This window comes from Osmerus eperlanus, chromosome 23 (genome assembly GCF_963692335.1).
Source record: "Osmerus eperlanus chromosome 23, fOsmEpe2.1, whole genome shotgun sequence".
Taxonomy (NCBI): Eukaryota; Metazoa; Chordata; class Actinopteri; order Osmeriformes; family Osmeridae; genus Osmerus; species Osmerus eperlanus.
Window position 1 is genome coordinate 6878611 of NC_085040.1, and position 17003 is coordinate 6895613.

A 17003-nucleotide genomic window follows, 5' to 3' on the forward strand; every position below is an offset into this window, starting at 1 on the left:
TGTACGCCTGGGGAAACCTGTTGTGTAACACCACCTGAATCCTACCTGGATTTACTACCCTAGGCACAGCGTCTCCATGGCAGTCATTTGCATAGCCTGCTCTGGGTAAAAAGGTGACACCGAGGGAGGGAGGAAAGAATAACGTGTGAGAGAGAGCGAGGGAGGGAGGAAAGAATAACGTGTGAGAGAGAGCGAGGGAGAGAGGAAAGAATAACGTGTGAGAGAGAGCGAGGGAGAGAGACAGCAAGAAGAAGAAGGGCGATTTGAAGTTGGGCTCGGAGGGAACGGACGTTTGGAAGTTATTACTGGTTTATTTATTCTGTGAGCCCTCAAAATGTGCTGAATGCGATAATTATTTTCCAAAACGCCTGGAGGTAGGTCATTTATTATATTTATTATTTTTGATAGAAGGCATTCCGTTTCCCAGCAAGGCCTCAGAGGTTGCTTTTGGTCTGTTGCCGGTGGGACTGCTAAGCCACTGCTGTAGTCTCTAACAATACCTGCCTGCCTTCCTGCTTGCCAGCCTGCCTGTCACTGGACCTTCCTTGAGGCTTGGTGTCATGTTAGCTGGGCCTGCTAAAGCACTGTACATAATGCAACAGCCAATGCTTTGGGGCTTGAATGGAAGTGTGGCATGTTGAATCTATTGTTGCTCACAAGTCTCATTGTATTTTCTTTCAGCCATGAACATGAAAATGTTCTTGTCGCCACAGCAGGATTTACAATCAATAACTTGACATGCAGCCTAAACATTTTTGCATGATTTATGAATATTTTATCTGGCCGATTTATTAGTCATGGTACCAGACAGCTGAAAGTTGGTTTGAGGTAGAAGGGGACGGATATCTCTGAACGCTGCATCATTGACCGTACAAACACTTTATCTTTGGGTTCCTTTTGTTTTGAACATGGGTATTACAGTCAGTGTTTTCATTCTCTGACCGTAACAAACGCACGGCATCCGGATTTATCTCCAATTATGTCACGCACTACCATTACGGAAAGCAGCCAGCTTTTACCTGAGATTGAGCGGAAAAGACTCCAGAGACGGCTGGACTTCAGACTTTAGTGACACAAGGCTGAACTAAATGATTTACCGAATGGTTGTGAGGGTAGCTTAAATGCAAGTCACCACAGATAAGGACATATGTGATTGGTTGTATGTATTCATGTGTACATGCTAACTACGAAGAAGAAGGAGAACTCATGAGTGAGTATTCTAATGGTTCTACTTTAAGAACAACATCCAACTGTGGTAGTGTCACATGTCATGTTTGCTTTTCCATATTGACACGAGACATGTTGATAAACCCTAAGGGAAACTAGGTATTCTTCGGGGAATCATTTGTTGGCATTTGGTTGATAACATGTAAATGAGGAAAAACTAATGATTTCCTTGAAATAATGTGCCTTTTGTTTCACATGTGTTAGCACACACGTTTGTCCAAAGTGACATTCAAAGATTGCAGTTTTGGGGAATTACCTTGCGCATTCCATGTTTTACATTTTAAATCAGAATTTGAGTGTACACCAATATTATTCAGTGTATTTTGACACAGTAGGCCTATGCACCGAACAAAAGTAGTGAAAAGGGTTATTATTTTGCCAGTGTAATTGATCCTTTTCTGAACTATTTCATTTCGCTCTGAATTTGTATGTCCATTGTCCTGTATGTTCAAGACTAAAATGTGGTGCTGGCGGATGCTTGTCAATTCCCAGGATCAAAACAACAAGTAAACACACTAAAAAACAACATTCATCTGAGGCAAATCGCTACACGTCTTGACCTAATTGCTTAGATGCAAGGGCAAACCCCTCAAGACCACCTGTTTATGGTCCATCTTGAGAATGCCTTTTTTCTAAATGGGAAAATTACCCCTTTGAATTTTTTATAACGGTGCGTTTTAGGTTCAGTTTTTTTCTTCACGATGAGGTTTTCTAGGTGGTCATGATTAAATATTAATAGCAAGACGATACAACTGCTTTGACAAAGTGTATACAGAGGCTCTTGAAGCTAGACATGCAGTAGATATCGAAGACAAATCTAGTAACAAATTACATATTGTTTTTTATTTCACAGTCTAAGTACTATACAGGAAGTTTTACTCACAAACCTTAGGCCGCTTCAAGGTTGGGTTCATGTTGAGGTTTACAACTTCCTTAAAAGTCATGTCCCTGAGATGCACAAGACTCAATATTTGCCATGCGCACACACACACACACACACACACACACACACACACACACACACACACACATACACGTCCTGTGTTCTCACCCACATCAAACAGAATGGAGTATAAGGGGCTGGCTATTTGTTGTTTAAATGTAGTCTAGATGTGTCTTGATGGCACCTGTATTGTAGAATTCTTACCAGATGTTCAGGAGGAGAGTGGTTCTGAGATGAGCAAATCCTCAGTGTCACTCCTTTTTTTTTCACCGGAACAGATGTTCCACAAAATGTTATTCACAGGTCCTTAAGAATCCTGAGGATGTGAGAATGGCAGGCTGAACAGACGGTCCTTATTGCCTTTTGGTTGTTGAGTGTTTTAGATATGTATCCCCAAACTAACCACCATCCACATCAAAAATACCATATCCTTAAAGCAAAGCATTCATTTAAAGGGATTTTAGGGACCTCAACTTTTAAAGAAAATGTTTTGTTCTTCTTATCCTAGGTTGTAATACTTGTGATGGTGGTTTTATTTATTTATTATGTAAATACATTGAGCATGGGCAAATCTTTTCATCCATCATCCAAGTCACATGCACAGCACACCTGGCCTTTCAGGTTATTTTGTATTTAACACTTTGCGTATATTTGGTTAACAGATCATATTTTCCTTCATCAAAGGAGTCATTTAAGATTGACGCCTGATGGAAAAAGCAGAAACAAAGAAATCTCAACAGAGCCGTTCACAACAAAATGGCATGAACACGTTTCATGAGCTAAGAAATAACTGCTGCCGAGTTCTCTAGAATGTTCTTGGTAGAGCGGATCCCAATGGTTGTGCGTGACCCGCGGTTTCACCTCTCCCCGAAGTACTAATTAGAACAAACTATATTGTGAGCCGTCCCCTTCAACCTGCCCTCAGAGACAGATTCAGCCCTCTTGTGCAGAGAGGGGAACGAACGTGATGGAGAGAAGAGAAGTATGAAGAGAGATGAGAGGATGAGCAAAAGGGAGAGGAAGAAGGATAGAGAGAGGGAACAGAGAGAACATTTGCTGTTTTGGGGGTGTATGGAAGAGCCCTTTGTAATGGATGCCCGCAACATTCCCCCTTCCATTCCAAAGACAAATATCTGTTTATGCGTTTCATCATGGTAGGGCCTGAAATAATGCACTCTCATGTAGCAAGTCCCCAAATGCCAAGCATGCATCAGCACTTTCTGTCCCCTGGATGATTTATCTTCTTTTTTCACTCCCCCCTCTCCTCCTTTTTCTCGGTAGCACATTGAGAGATGTCCTTTGTCCCTTCCTGGAACAAACGGCACCATTGAGGTGGCTCACGAGTGCACAATGTGCCATGACAACATATTTCAATTATTCAGACAAATTTCAATAAAACAAATGTAGTGTCCATGCTCACCATGCGGAGGTATTGTTCTCACTAGAGGGTCCTTTGTTGTGTTTGTGTAACTGCCAGAAAGCGATGCCACTGTCAATATTCTCCCCTCATTTCCTGTTGTCTGAATCTCTCTTTTGATGCGCACCTCACAGATAGAGGCTGGACCCCAGGATATTGTCTGTCAATGTATGGGCTCCATATTCTCCCTTAAAAAAACATTGTTTACCTTTCACGGATGACAGGATTTGAATGCGGACTCAGTTCTGAGCTGTCCCTTTCTTGGCACGTTACTCGTTTCAAAAGACGCGGCTTGAAAGCTGTGCAAGCAAATGTGGGCAGAAGTGTTTATGTGCAGCTGGATAAGGACACTGGCTCTGACACTGTCATCCCTGTGGATGACGTTTTTCATCTTGATCCAACTGTAGCCATTAAAAGTACCCAACTTACTTACGTTTTAGAAATGTTTAAAAATACATTTCAAAAGATTCAGTAGACACAAAAGACCATTTAGCTACAAGCTGAACGACGGACTAGGTTGTTGATGTTCTGGGACTCAATTCCCAACACCATTAGTCCCTTCCTGACCATTTGAAAGTACAGTTCTTCCTCACCTTTAACCAAGACAGTTAATAAAATCTCCTATGAGGTTGTGGTAAATAATGTAAACACATAGGGGGAAGGGCAGGGGGTGGGGAGTGGACCCTGGACAGGAAGAGGAAATGGAGCGTTAAAAGCAGCACATTTGTCAGGCGACTCCCCTCAGGCGAAAAAGTGCATCTTACCCCTCCCAAACATAAACACACACACACACACACACCCTCACCCATCCACCTTGTGCTCATCAAGTTACTTTGCACCGCTCAATGCTAGCCGTCCTACTCACAGCTTGCGATTGAGTAATTATTTTGCAACGGCCTTCTACGGCGTGTTTGGGTGCTGTAATTGAGAAACATTGTGCTGATATTCCTGATTAAGTTGATAAATTGCTCATTGTTAAATAAAGTGTTTGTCTTGGAAAGCACTCAGGTCTAATGCACGCTTAATAGAATGCAGGGAAAAGGCCATACCGATGATGGGACCATAATCTAATGAGGCTCTGTTGATCAATTATTGAGTTTTTAATAAAGGTCACAGCGCAAGTGTAAAATGCCACAGCAGATCAATCTGTGTTTATTATCTGTTTAATCAGAGTGCCAGGACCTGTAAAATCTGTAGAGTGTTGTTTGGTGTGTAATATCTAATCAACTAAATAAACAATGGCCATCCATGGCATGGTCACCAATGACTTACCCAAAATAGTTTTTTTGTTACTTATGCTTTAATGGTCAGGATGTTAATTGTAATGAGAAATATGAAAAATGATTGAAGTACAGTACAAGGTGCCACCTATTTACAATAGGACAGATAATAACATTTACAGTCATAAAGTTAATGCATGTTACTTTTGAACCTTTTTTGAACCCTCATCAATTAACCAATTACAGCCATTCTTAAAGAAGATTCACATTGAAGCCATACAGTCTCCTTGACCTTGACGTTACAGTGTTCAAGCAATGCAGGACTATGTGTGTGTGTGTGTCATTGCTCTGCGAAGGCTTCATTAAATGCTAAAAAGAGCCTATTTCAAGAGGGATCTAATGGATACGCATGCACTACAAAACCCAATACATCATCGGCGAGTGGTGACAATAATTCACAGAACAGGTGCCTCGCCACCAGACCAGTGGCCTGGGGAAGTGAGTGATTAGTGACGCTCCCCCGTGATGCATGGCTCTCTGTAATAAAAAAACCCAACTCCTGCTTTTATTCCCTCCAGGGTTTATTAAGCGAGGCCCGGTTGCCATAGCGACGCGTTGGCAGGATATTGCCGGGGATAAGGCATAATGGGTCTCCTGACACAGCTGGGCCTGCTACTCTGGAAGAACTTCATTCTCCGGAAGAGACAAAAGGTACGTCTGCCCTCCCTCCCCTCCCCCTCCCCCACCCCCCCACCACTCCCCCGCAAATCAACCTCCACATGTCTGCTGAAGGTGTCCCAACAGAGGGGTAAAACAAGGGTGTTGTCACGTCACCACAGCTTTTATTGTCGGGGCAACAGACGTGTTTGTCTTGAGAAGGAAGAATGGTCATGGATTTGCTTTGATGGTTGTCTCTTGGCAATGTGAGCTGCATTAATTCCCTCCTGGCAAAAGAAGTACAGTATCTCTCCTGCCTGTTATGCCACAAGCTTATACTGTATATTCCGTTGTGACAAAAGCCAGCATGTTGCTTATGTATAGAGTCAGGGTTTTAGGTCAAAGGCTTTTCTCACAGTCTAGCCACCTGTCAACCAGTAGAGCTTGTAAATGTTCACCACATTATGACACAGGCTGCCCTGGGTGTCATCTGGTCAAAACAGCTCTCGTTGTCCCATAACCTGGCAGTTATGGGCCATTTACAGTGTTGTAAAAAGACAGCATCTCATCAAAAACGGTCACGTGTTTTCATGATTGCGTCCTTGCTCATAGTGGGTTCAAGGCCACTTATGAAACCTGTTATATGATAACGACATTCACTTGATATAATCTAGCAGTTTTTTGGAGACAAGCTAAAAATATAATGGCTCCTGATGCATTTAGTTTAGTTAATTTGTCATATTGATTATACAAGTATTATTATTAAATATGCCTGGTAAATGGCCTTGGCCTGGTATCTGAATGTATTTATTTGAGGTCCAACTTTGCCTGAAAACATCTCATGTTAATAATGGTTCCAAGCTGGGGTCAAATCACCAGTTGGGGGCACCAGAATGTCAGAGTGTTAAATAGTTGTTTCCAGAGTGCAACAAACACACACTCACACACACACACACATACACACACACACACACACACACACGCACACACACACACACACACACACGTACACACCATTGTGACTCATTGTCTAAGGTGACTGCCTTGGACAGTAGCTGCAAGGTTCAGTGACCATTATGTCTTTGCCCCTGCCGATTCCCTCGACCCTAGTCATTAGCTCCCTAACTCTCTCTCATTACACACACACACACACCCTTCTCCCTCACGCATGAGTCTAATGTACCAGCTAATGATGCACACTGGGTATAACCCACCATAACGTCACTACCCCGTCATAGGCTGGCAGCCCCACAGCCATGTCTGATCTTCCTGTCCGGAAAAAATCCTGGTTGCTATTTGAGCTTTTATACGTTTGATGTAGTTGTTTCTTGTCATGTTTGGATCAGAGAGGACCAGTGAAAGGCTGTGTATCAGGCCATTTATAGCTCTAAACATAGACTTAATAATGTGGCGTACTGGTGAACCACAAGATGTGGTGACGCTTTACATATAGGTTACAGTAACTACCATGTAACTATACATTCCAATAATCAAAACGTTGGAGGCACATACAATACAAATTGCTGTGTGATTAAATGGTATTAAGGTTTGGCGGGATAGGCTATTATACAATTATAAGAAGGCACAGTATGGGTGAGTGGTGTACGGGAGAAGTGGATGCTTTAAAGGGGCAGTTAAAAGTTAACATCCACTTACCTTCTGGAAAGCCAAACCTCCCCTTCCCCTACCAAGCTTCACCCCCTAAGTGTTACTACGCTTCTCATGCAACTACAATATTGTTAATCTAGTTATAGGTAACACCCGGTGTCAAATATCTGTGTTTAAAGTTTCAAAGTTGGGGGAAAAACAGATGAGGACAGATTCAAATAGTCTGGTGCTTTGTTCGTCCTGTTTTGGCCGGACTACATGCTCACGTTCATTTAGTTGACCGCTGCATGACAGAGATGTGATGTCACAACCACAGTTTCTGTGATACTGGAGTGACCTTTGCTCTGGGATTTTTTAAATTGATTACAACAGAGACAACAAACATAGAAATGGCGCACAGGCATTCAGTCTGTGTCGCTAAAAACATGGGGAATGGGTATTGGCAAGTCTGACGACAGTTAACAAAGGACAGTAGGACGTCTGGAAGGCTGGCGGAGGTTAATGACCAATTATATGAATGTCTCACCAAGCATTTTAGGATTTTATAACGCGGGCATGAAACCGATTTTATGGTTCAGTATTTCACATAATTTCATAGGGAGAGATTATCTAGTCACAAAAGACTAGTGTCCAATGGCAAATGCCTAGAGAGCCTTGTATTCAGAAAGCCCTCTCTCTTTCTCTCCCCACTTCTCTCTCTCTCTCTCCCCCTCCCCCCTTCCCTCTCTTCATCTCCCGCTCTACTTTTTCCATGTCTTTTCTCTGGAATATATGATAATTGAAATGACATGAATTTCACACAGCTCTCATTTGGAGTCATATACCCTCTGACACAAGAAGGACTGGGGGGGGGGGGGGGGGGGGTGCAAGTCTGGTTGAAAGTCGCCCGACTGTGGCACGTATTTTTACTTCCTTACCAATGCACCTGACCTTTGACCCAGCGTCGCCACCGCTCCCAGCACCCAGCTTGTGTGAGAACCTCATTCCAGGTTGCTGCTAAGCGGGTCGCTCCACTGAGTCGGGTGAGGGATGGACACACGGGGAGGGAGGGAGGGAGGGAGGGAGGGAGAGGGAGGGAGGGAGGGAGGGAGGGAGGGAGGGAGGGAGAGAGAGAGAGAGAGAGAGAGAGAGAGAGAGAGAGAGAGAGAGAGAGAGAGAGAGAGAGAGAGAGAGAGAGGGGGGGGGTAGGAGGGGGAAAGAGAAAAGAGCGAGATGGAGGGAGCCGGGGGGGGGGGGGGGGGCAAGGAAAGGTGGGAGTGGGAGGGGCTGAAGGGCTGAGGGGGGGTGTGGTTCGTGGGCAGACTGAGTAGACAGGCGAGCTTGCAGTCTCATCCCCAGCAAACGCTCGGAGCTACAGTGTAGCCACCGAACCCAACTGCGACAGACACTTTGAGGCGCGCACACATTCAGACAGGAACACATGCTCGGGTGCACACTCCCTCCCTCGCTCAGCTGAGCCCGACCCACTGGTCCGAGAACAGCGTTTGCTCAGAACTGGTGCTGTTTGTGGTTGTTGCCGTACTGCGTTTTTTAAAGAAAGCTCTTGTCAGACGCATGGTTCAGAACTGTGTTGTGACTTACTCACTTTATTATTTAGAGATTCATTTCATGCTGTTTTTATTTGTTTGTTGATTCACTTGGACTATTCATTTACTGGATAATATTGAGAAAGACAGGCATGCTTTAGAGTACCATTTCAATCCAGCAGTTACGGTATTGTGGCTTGACACAACCTTTTGTTAGGGCTTGGTATCAGTGGTGAGGGGACCCTGTATCGCTTCGATCTATACCAACAGATGAGGCTGTAGTACTGAAATGACAGCAACACGCAGGGAAGCGACAACACAACGCAAGTTGACCCCAATCGTCTTGTTTTCTGTGCAGATCCGCCTGGTGGTCGAGCTGATATGGCCGCTGTTCCTGTTCTTCATCCTGGTCGGCGTTCGCTCCACCAACAAGCCCATCTACAAAGGCCAGTGTAAGTGCACACAAACTATCGGGACAAAGTAGTTTCCCCCGCGAAATATCCACGAGAGCGTAAGCGCGTCCCAGTTAACGAGGTGCTCGTGCGAGACTCCCAGCTGCCGTGGCTGCACGAGCATCGAGGCGATCCCTGTTACTTTTCACCTGCTTCTGCCACACAACTTTGTCAACTTTCTGTACTGTCGATACTTTGGAAAAGTCGAGATGACCTACCAAATGGTGCCCAGCTGTGTTCCTCTATTGAAGGCCTGCTGGGGATATGTGACAACGGAGACCCATTACAGCAACAGAGGGTCCCCCCAAACTGTGAATTGGACACCAACATGAATTGATGCAGGTTTTTTTTAATGACTTCTCTCTCTCTCTCTCTCTCTCTCTCTCTCTCTCTCTCTCTCTCTCTCTCTCACTCTCTCTCTCTCTCTCTCTCTCTCTCTCTCTCTCTCTCTCTCTTTCTCTCTCTCTCTCTCTCTCTCGAAACCCTATCCTAGGTCATTACCCTAACAAAGCCATGCCCTCCGCTGGCGTGTTGCCGTGGTTACAAGGGATGATGTGCAACATCAACAATCCCTGCGTGAGCCACCCGACGGCGGGAGAGACCCCGGGTCAGGTCAACAACTTCAACGGCTCCATGTAGGTCCTTCGGAGCTCTGCTCTTTTGTGACTCGTGACGGTGCACATCCATGTCGTTGGGGTTAAGGAGTAGGTTGCGTGTGCCCCGTAGGTTGTGTGTGCCCCGTCCCCCCCGTTTCAAGAACACTTCATCTGAAGTGTTTACGGGCTCATCCTGTGTAGGATTGTCACTCCCAAGGTCAAACAAGTCAACATAAATGTCGCGACTCATCCATTTAACCTTTTCCCACTTACTCTGAACGGCTCAGTTCCGATTTAGCCTTTGATCCTCACAGATTCGAAACCTTCCGTGCATGTGTGTGATGTATGAGAAACCCCATCTGACCTGTTTCTCCGTCTTGTTCAACCAGAATCGCAGGGCTTCTGATTGAGCTTCAGACCCTTGTGGTCGAGCGATCCATCCTGACCAAGGCTCAGCGTCTCTCTGGGGATCTGGACCAATGGGCTTTGATCTTGGAGAAGTCGAATCCAGCCAATGGTAGGGTACCGTTATCATGCTGTCGATGAAGTGTTCTGATCCTACGCACAGATCATATCTGAAGATTAGTAATTGGCGAGTGTGTTCGCGGTCATGTTGCTCAAAGATATAGGGTTCTGGCAATCCATTAACAACCGTAGCAACCACGCTCCCAGCCAAACAGAGAATGATGAAGCTGTTATCGTTACCGAGTAATGGTTCGGCGGTAATTGAAACTGTACGTACTCAACAACGCTGACAATCACTTTGACGGTGGCCTTTTATCAACGGAAGTAGCCCCTTCACGTAGATGACAACCCCAGAGGATTTGTTATCCTCCCAGATCCCTCAAAAACAAAGTCAGCCCGTTATTTATGATGCAATTTGCCCCGCAGACTGGCAGATCGTTTGTCTTTATAAGTTGCCGCTCTGCATTAGGCTCATTTGGTCTGATGATATTCAGAAATTCATAAGGCAGCTAATTTGCAAATAGGCAAACGGCATTCGGAACGCCGCCATTGTCCAACCCTCAACAAATGGCTTGAGAGTCATTTGCATTTTGGGGTCACAGGCTTGTAATATACAAGATTAAATCCATCAGAGATCTAAGCCGGCGCATAATTAATGGTCCGCACAGTCTGAGGCGAAAGCCTGAAAAGGTCATTAAGGAGAAGGAGAAGCAGAGGGATATCAAAGGATAGTGATGGCAGAGGTGATCGTGTGGTGTGGTTTTCTTTTTTTGGGGCTGCGATGATTAAAAGATGGAGGTGAAGACTCCAATCAAGAGAGAAACAAAGTTCAGAGGAAGGCCAGAGCGTGTTTTGGTTTCGACCCGCATCCTGTCGTTTGTCCGCCCTCATTGATGGTGTAGAGATAATAGAGTAGGTAATAAAAGGGACTTCTGGGAAGTGGTAATCGTTTGAGTAATGCGCTAAATGAATCGATCATTAATTATAGTTTAATTAATTAATTAAATTCAAATATTGATGGCGACTTTCTCCAATGCGCCAAAGGTAGCTTGGCTGTGGCATACTGTCCTTGCCTTTTTTTTGCTATCAGGTTCCATATAGTTCCGTGTAGCCTAATCTTAACTCCTTCAAGTGCTGCAAGCAGATTGTATTTTCCATTTTAGCCTTCGAGTAGCGTAGCATCGCAGGGTAAAACGGTGCAGTCTTCCACGGGCGAGCATCTTTCAGCCTCGAGCGCTGTCAAAAGGGGAGGACAACATTCAACAGTCGATTGATTTTGATGCTCGTCTTTTAAACCAGGATCATCAGTGGGACCTAATCATGAGTGGAACTAATCAGGACAAAATGGCTGCTTAACAAGCTGATGCATGTTTAGCCATCAGGTGCCAGCTCCCCCTCAAAAAAGGCATTAAACGTCCTCCTAGCTCTTATCAACGTTTTAATTGCAACATTCGCCTGGAGAACATTCTTTCAAATCAATGCTTCATGACCAAAGACCCCCAAAAGCATTGTGTTCCACCAAATGAAAAGAGGGAAAACCCCTGTTAAAGCAAACCATTGTGGATATGATGTTTACGAAAGTACGGATATGAGAATTACCAAGATAGTCGTTCGGTATCCTGGCTTTGATATCTGGTTAGCACATGACATCCTTCCCTTTGAAAGACTGTTCTAACTGCAGTTTTATTAAAACTTGAAATCCATTCTCCAATCAAGCAATAATATATTATTTCTTCTTCTTCTTCTCTACCACTTTTCCGGTTGAAGGTCAGCCCATCGCCCTGAGGAACGTTCTGAATGACGACGAAAGGTTCACCGCGTATCTGAGAGGGAACTTATCCGTGCCCTCGTCCGTCGTAGATGGGCTGATGTCTTCACAGCTCCGCATGAATCCGGTATGTGCCCGTTCCACAGGGGCTCATAACATCACGACATGTGGTCGTTTGGATCTCGGAATGCTGTACCGCACGAACAATGTATGTCAGGTACCGAGCTAACCTTTCAGGCTTTAGTTTTTGGTTTGACTGACACACCTGTTGGAGATTCAAGGTAACTGGGAGAAGCTCATGGGCAACAGGGCCAAACACAAGTACACGTGTATTCTGTGAAGGTCATCCACTGTTAATGTGAATGTGTTGGCGACTCATACTCCCAAGAAGTGTTTTGGAAACACAAGAATTGAGCAATTCTGCATCAACTGCATTGAACTGCATCACTGGAGCACGATTCCCCGCCATTTTCAATTAGTTGAGGCAGGAAGGCAAGGAGTATCCACCTAAAAAAAAGAAATGGTTTTGCGACCACATTTGTGGTTCGACAGAGTGCAGCTGTCACTGAGATAAGTGTGCTCAGTGTGTGTGTGTGTGTGTCTGTGTGTGTCTCAGACATTTTCCATTGACACCCCGTCATGCTCTGAGAGATATCAGATGAGTTGGAGGAAGGGAATTATGTTTGCTTCTCATCGACGAGGGTGCTTAGATAGAATGCACAATGATCATGAGATCTCCCCCTCTCCTGTCTCTGCCGAGCAAAGGGTGTGCGCGCGCGCATGTGTCCGTCTACGTAAATGTGTTTCAAGATCAGCGATCTCCCATTTGAATGTGCAATGAGAACTCCTCACATGCTGAAGAGATTTTGTTGCCGATTTGCACCGCTCACTTTCCATGACACGCAACCCCCGAAGAAGAACCCGCACAGCTCGAGCTTCCAAAAAAAGGGGAAACACAACAACTGTCAAGTAAAACACTTTTTTTTTTTTTACATGTTTTTTCTCTCTGTCTCTGTTTCCCCCCCCTCCTTTTCCTCCATCCCTACTGTACACCTTTTGTTCACCAGGGCATGGGCACATCGAGCCCAGACAACCTGAAGACTGCGCTGTGTGACGGCACCAGTCTGGACAGATATGTGCTCTTCACCAGCCCCGCTGACAAGCAGGCCTTTCAGAACATCAGCTGCTCTCTCACCCCTCAGCAGCTGACAGGAGCCAGGCGCGCTTTCCTGGAGAACCTGGACTCGAGGAAAGTCTTCTCTGCTGTGAGTCAACTCGTATCCCCCTCATACCGAGTCCCCCTTTCGTTGTGTCTTTTCTCGGGTCGTTCCATAATTTATCTATCAGTTCTTTGTTCAAAGTTGTACGTCTACCTAGACTTGTCAAAAGGATGCATTGGTTTCTAGAAATCAATTGTGTATCTGGTGAGTGGTCCATTTCTCACCAAATGCACAAGACCAGATTCCAATGATTGAATCCTGGGGCTATTCCACGCTCACAGCATTCCAGTGCATTCTAAGGTCAAAGCTGTCAACCTGCTCCGTTTATTGCGCTTTGGACATCGAGAGATGGGGACTGTCAAATGTTGGCTCGTTTGTATAACAGCTTGGGAGTCTAGATATTCATTTTAAAAGAACAAAATCCCTGATATACTGTGCGTGTGTGCATACACTCTCACACACACACACACAGAAACGTATATTATATATATTATATTTACTTAAATATAAATATACGCCTTGTATTGGGACTAAGTGCATCTAGGAGAATCTGTTTGTGTCTTAGCATTGATATTTACCGGATGCTACCGGACCCCTGCTCCCCATTGCTAGAATGAAAGAGTGCACTCTGCTTCCAGAGTTTATCTTTGAGAGGAAACGTATGGGACAGCAAACTCAATGAATAAGTGATAAGGCAGAAGTTCACAGGATGAGGAAAAAGCCATTTGAACAACTTAAGCCCAGAGGACTCTTCACTCATTGAAGAGAAAGCCTCGACAAGATATGACGAGAAAGAAAAAGAAGACAAAAAAAAAACGTCTCACTGGCCCCTGGAGTAAAGAAGAAGAAGTCCTTCACAATCTGAGCCATGAGATTCTGGAATAGTGGCGATAACAAAAACATAAAGAGAAGGACTAAAGGGGGGAGAAAATGCTTTTGTGTTGAGTGGAAGTGGAGTGAATCAGACATCTGTAAGAGGTGAGCGTGCGTTGGTTTTATTATACGTAGGCTATAACCCATCAGATCGAGAGGGCAGAGGGGGGGTCAAGGTCCAGAATGTAGCGTGTGGTGTGAGGATCTCGCTGCATACATGCTGCTCTCGAGCTTCCAGTAAAAGGGCCTACTTCAAATGAAAATGAATGAATTAAAAAATAAAAAAAACACATCAGACTTTTCCCTTCAGCAGGCATTACATGTAGTATAGTAAATGTTTCACAAACCCTCGCTGACCCAGTGCAATGCACAGTGTTGGAGTGTTTACCCCAGGGAACATTGCTTGCTTAAAGGTTTTCAGTCACAACACTCATACGCCTTGGCTAATTTAATGTGTGCACGGCATAGTGGATAATTGCATTTCTCAAATTTGACTGCATTTTGCTGTCAAATTTATATTCTGGGATTTAACTGAAGGTCACGTGGGAAGGTTTTTTGCAATAAACTCTTATACAAGCTTATCCGTAGACCCAATGGAGGTTGACCGGTACTGTGGTAAGAAAACACATTGTGAGCAAAAAGATGACAGTAAAACCTGTAATGCTGTGATAATACCTGCCATGACATTCATGTGTTGAGTCTTGTTAGGTGCCAAAAACCTAGGCCTCGTTTTCTGGATTTCCTTTGATGGAATGGAACATTCCAAAACTCCCATTCCATTGCTTTTGACCCAACATACTGTATGCAGTGCAGCAATATCCCCTCACCAGCCACACTGTCAACAATGCAATTTCCGTTTTGTGTTCCACAAAAGAGTGGAGAATTGAGAACATTTTGCATTCCATACATGGGCTGTCGGACAGGGTCGTGCCACAGGTCTCTTTATCTATCAAACAAATATTATATTGCCTCAAGTTATCTCTGCCCATTGACTACTTGGATGTGATTTCAAGCAGTTTTGCTCCAAATTGCCAGAGAGATATCTAATCAAGTGGCCTTATAGCTTCTGTATTGCTGGCGAGGATAAAATTGAGGCCAAATTAATGTACTCAGAACTCAATAAGGGAGCCAGAATTTTCCAGGCTAAGCTGCAATTCATGTGACAGCCAGTTGAATTTATAATGTCTGTGCCTTTTTTTAAAGAATACTGCAAAGAATCTTGGGTTTGATCTGTATTTCCCATGAACATCCTCTCGATCTCTTCTCTCTTTCTCCCCCTCCCTCTCTCTCTTCTTTATCTCTTTCTCTTTGTCTCACTCTCTCCCCCTCACTTTTTCTGCATGGATTTCAAACTGCATTGTTTGGCTCGGTGAAGGTCAACAGGGACTCATGTTAGCATACTCTTGACATATGAAAATGATAGGGTTTTAAAGGGCACGAGTTGCTGCCTAAAGCTATTGTGATGTCTTCCCAGTACATGCATTTTATGCACTGTATCATTTCCCCAGAAAAAGAAACAAAAATTGTCAATCAAACAATATAATACAGGATTGTTTTGCTTTAGAAAAACCTAAAATTTTCATTGTCATTTTCCGAGCGGACTTCTTGTTATAAATTTCAGCAGGGTCTTTAACTTCATAATTCCAGGAATTGAGAAAATTGCTTCACATTGTTTTCATTTTCATATAGGTCATCATGGCATAAGTGTAATGTGACATTGACATTGTTCAACAGGTCACATATTCAACAGGCCAAATGTAATCACGCAGAGGCAATCGTTACAAACACGATCAATAGTTCAAGGCTTTTCACAACCTTCTTGGACTGAATAATGAATAATAACCACCCACCTCGATGAGTCATACACGCCATGTGATAGGCTCACATGCATGTCATGTCATTTCTGCCCGCATGGTTTGTGCCAATGAGACTTTCAGTTGCAATGCACAGAAAGGTGATGCTTCCAAAGTGGAGACAAACTTGGGTCCAAAAGCGCCTGAAGATTTGAAAACATCCAGAAGCATTGTTACATTTTTGTCTGTTACAGTACTTGCTTGTACTGTTGGCTATGACCACAACTTTAAAGAGACCAAAGAGTTTAGAGACTCACTGCAAACCCCAACCATAATATTTTAAATGCATCTTAAAAGTTCTAATGGACAAATGGACCAAAGCTACCTGTTTATACCTACCTGGATGCAAAGAACTGTCAAATCTAACACGTCTTCTGAATGGTATACCAATATTTCTTTCCTATTCTAACCTTTCAGATACCACAAACCTTGGCTCTGGATCCAAGAGAGACATTTAACTTGCTGTCCAAAACATCCATGGATGCAATACCAGTGATCGGAGAGGTAGTTGTTTCTCCAAACGTGGATGGAGAAATTGTGCTGGCTTGATCTTTTGACTCCTAATGATTTGCTTACTTTCGAATCAAACTGGATTTCCCTCCTCCTTTTGTGTAATCCTCAACTGATCGATAGTCTTGAAGGAATAAACGTTCTGTTGTTTGTGACCCTTCCGACCCGCTTGTCTTTACAGATAGCCGCACTGCAAAACTCGGATGTCCTGAAGGCTGCGTACGAGCTGAATTTCAGTGAAGACATGTTTGGCAGCATCAACACGCTGCTATGTGGTCAACAACCAGACAGCAACTCCACCAACACGACCAGCGCTTTCCAAGGGTTCGGAGGGAGGCAGAACAACACAGACGGCAACGGCACGTTAGCCGGCGCTGGAAGTCGAAATTCCAGTAAGAGCTTTTTGTTCAAATAAACACATGGAATCGTATACAAATTCATACAATCATACGAAGGGCAGTATTCACAGCAGGGCAAGACTTCCCGCGGGAATGAAAAATATGATTTTTGAGAAGCTTTAGTGATCATTGGCTGTCCACAGTTTGGGTGGTCTTTTCAAGCCAACGTGTCTCAACACAGTTATGTCAGTACTGTGTGTATGAACAGTATGATTGCTAAGAGGACCTACTAGGATGTCCATTTTGCTCCTTTTTGCCATCCTCCGCCCA

General features: G+C 44.2%; 1 protein-coding gene across 1 annotated transcript in view; it reads left to right on the forward strand.

Annotated features, from left to right (window-relative positions):
* The first annotated feature begins 204 nt into the window (after nucleotides 1–204).
* Nucleotides 205–17003, forward strand: part of LOC134009535 (phospholipid-transporting ATPase ABCA1-like) — a 117929-nt gene continuing 101130 nt past the window's right edge. Inside the window, 9 exon segments of the mRNA XM_062449043.1 lie at nucleotides 205–374; nucleotides 5386–5518; nucleotides 8957–9050; nucleotides 9544–9685; nucleotides 10036–10163; nucleotides 11879–12006; nucleotides 12947–13144; nucleotides 16243–16329; nucleotides 16517–16727. Of these exon segments, the coding sequence (XP_062305027.1) occupies nucleotides 5453–5518; nucleotides 8957–9050; nucleotides 9544–9685; nucleotides 10036–10163; nucleotides 11879–12006; nucleotides 12947–13144; nucleotides 16243–16329; nucleotides 16517–16727 (1054 nt within the window). The 5' untranslated portion in view covers nucleotides 205–374; nucleotides 5386–5452.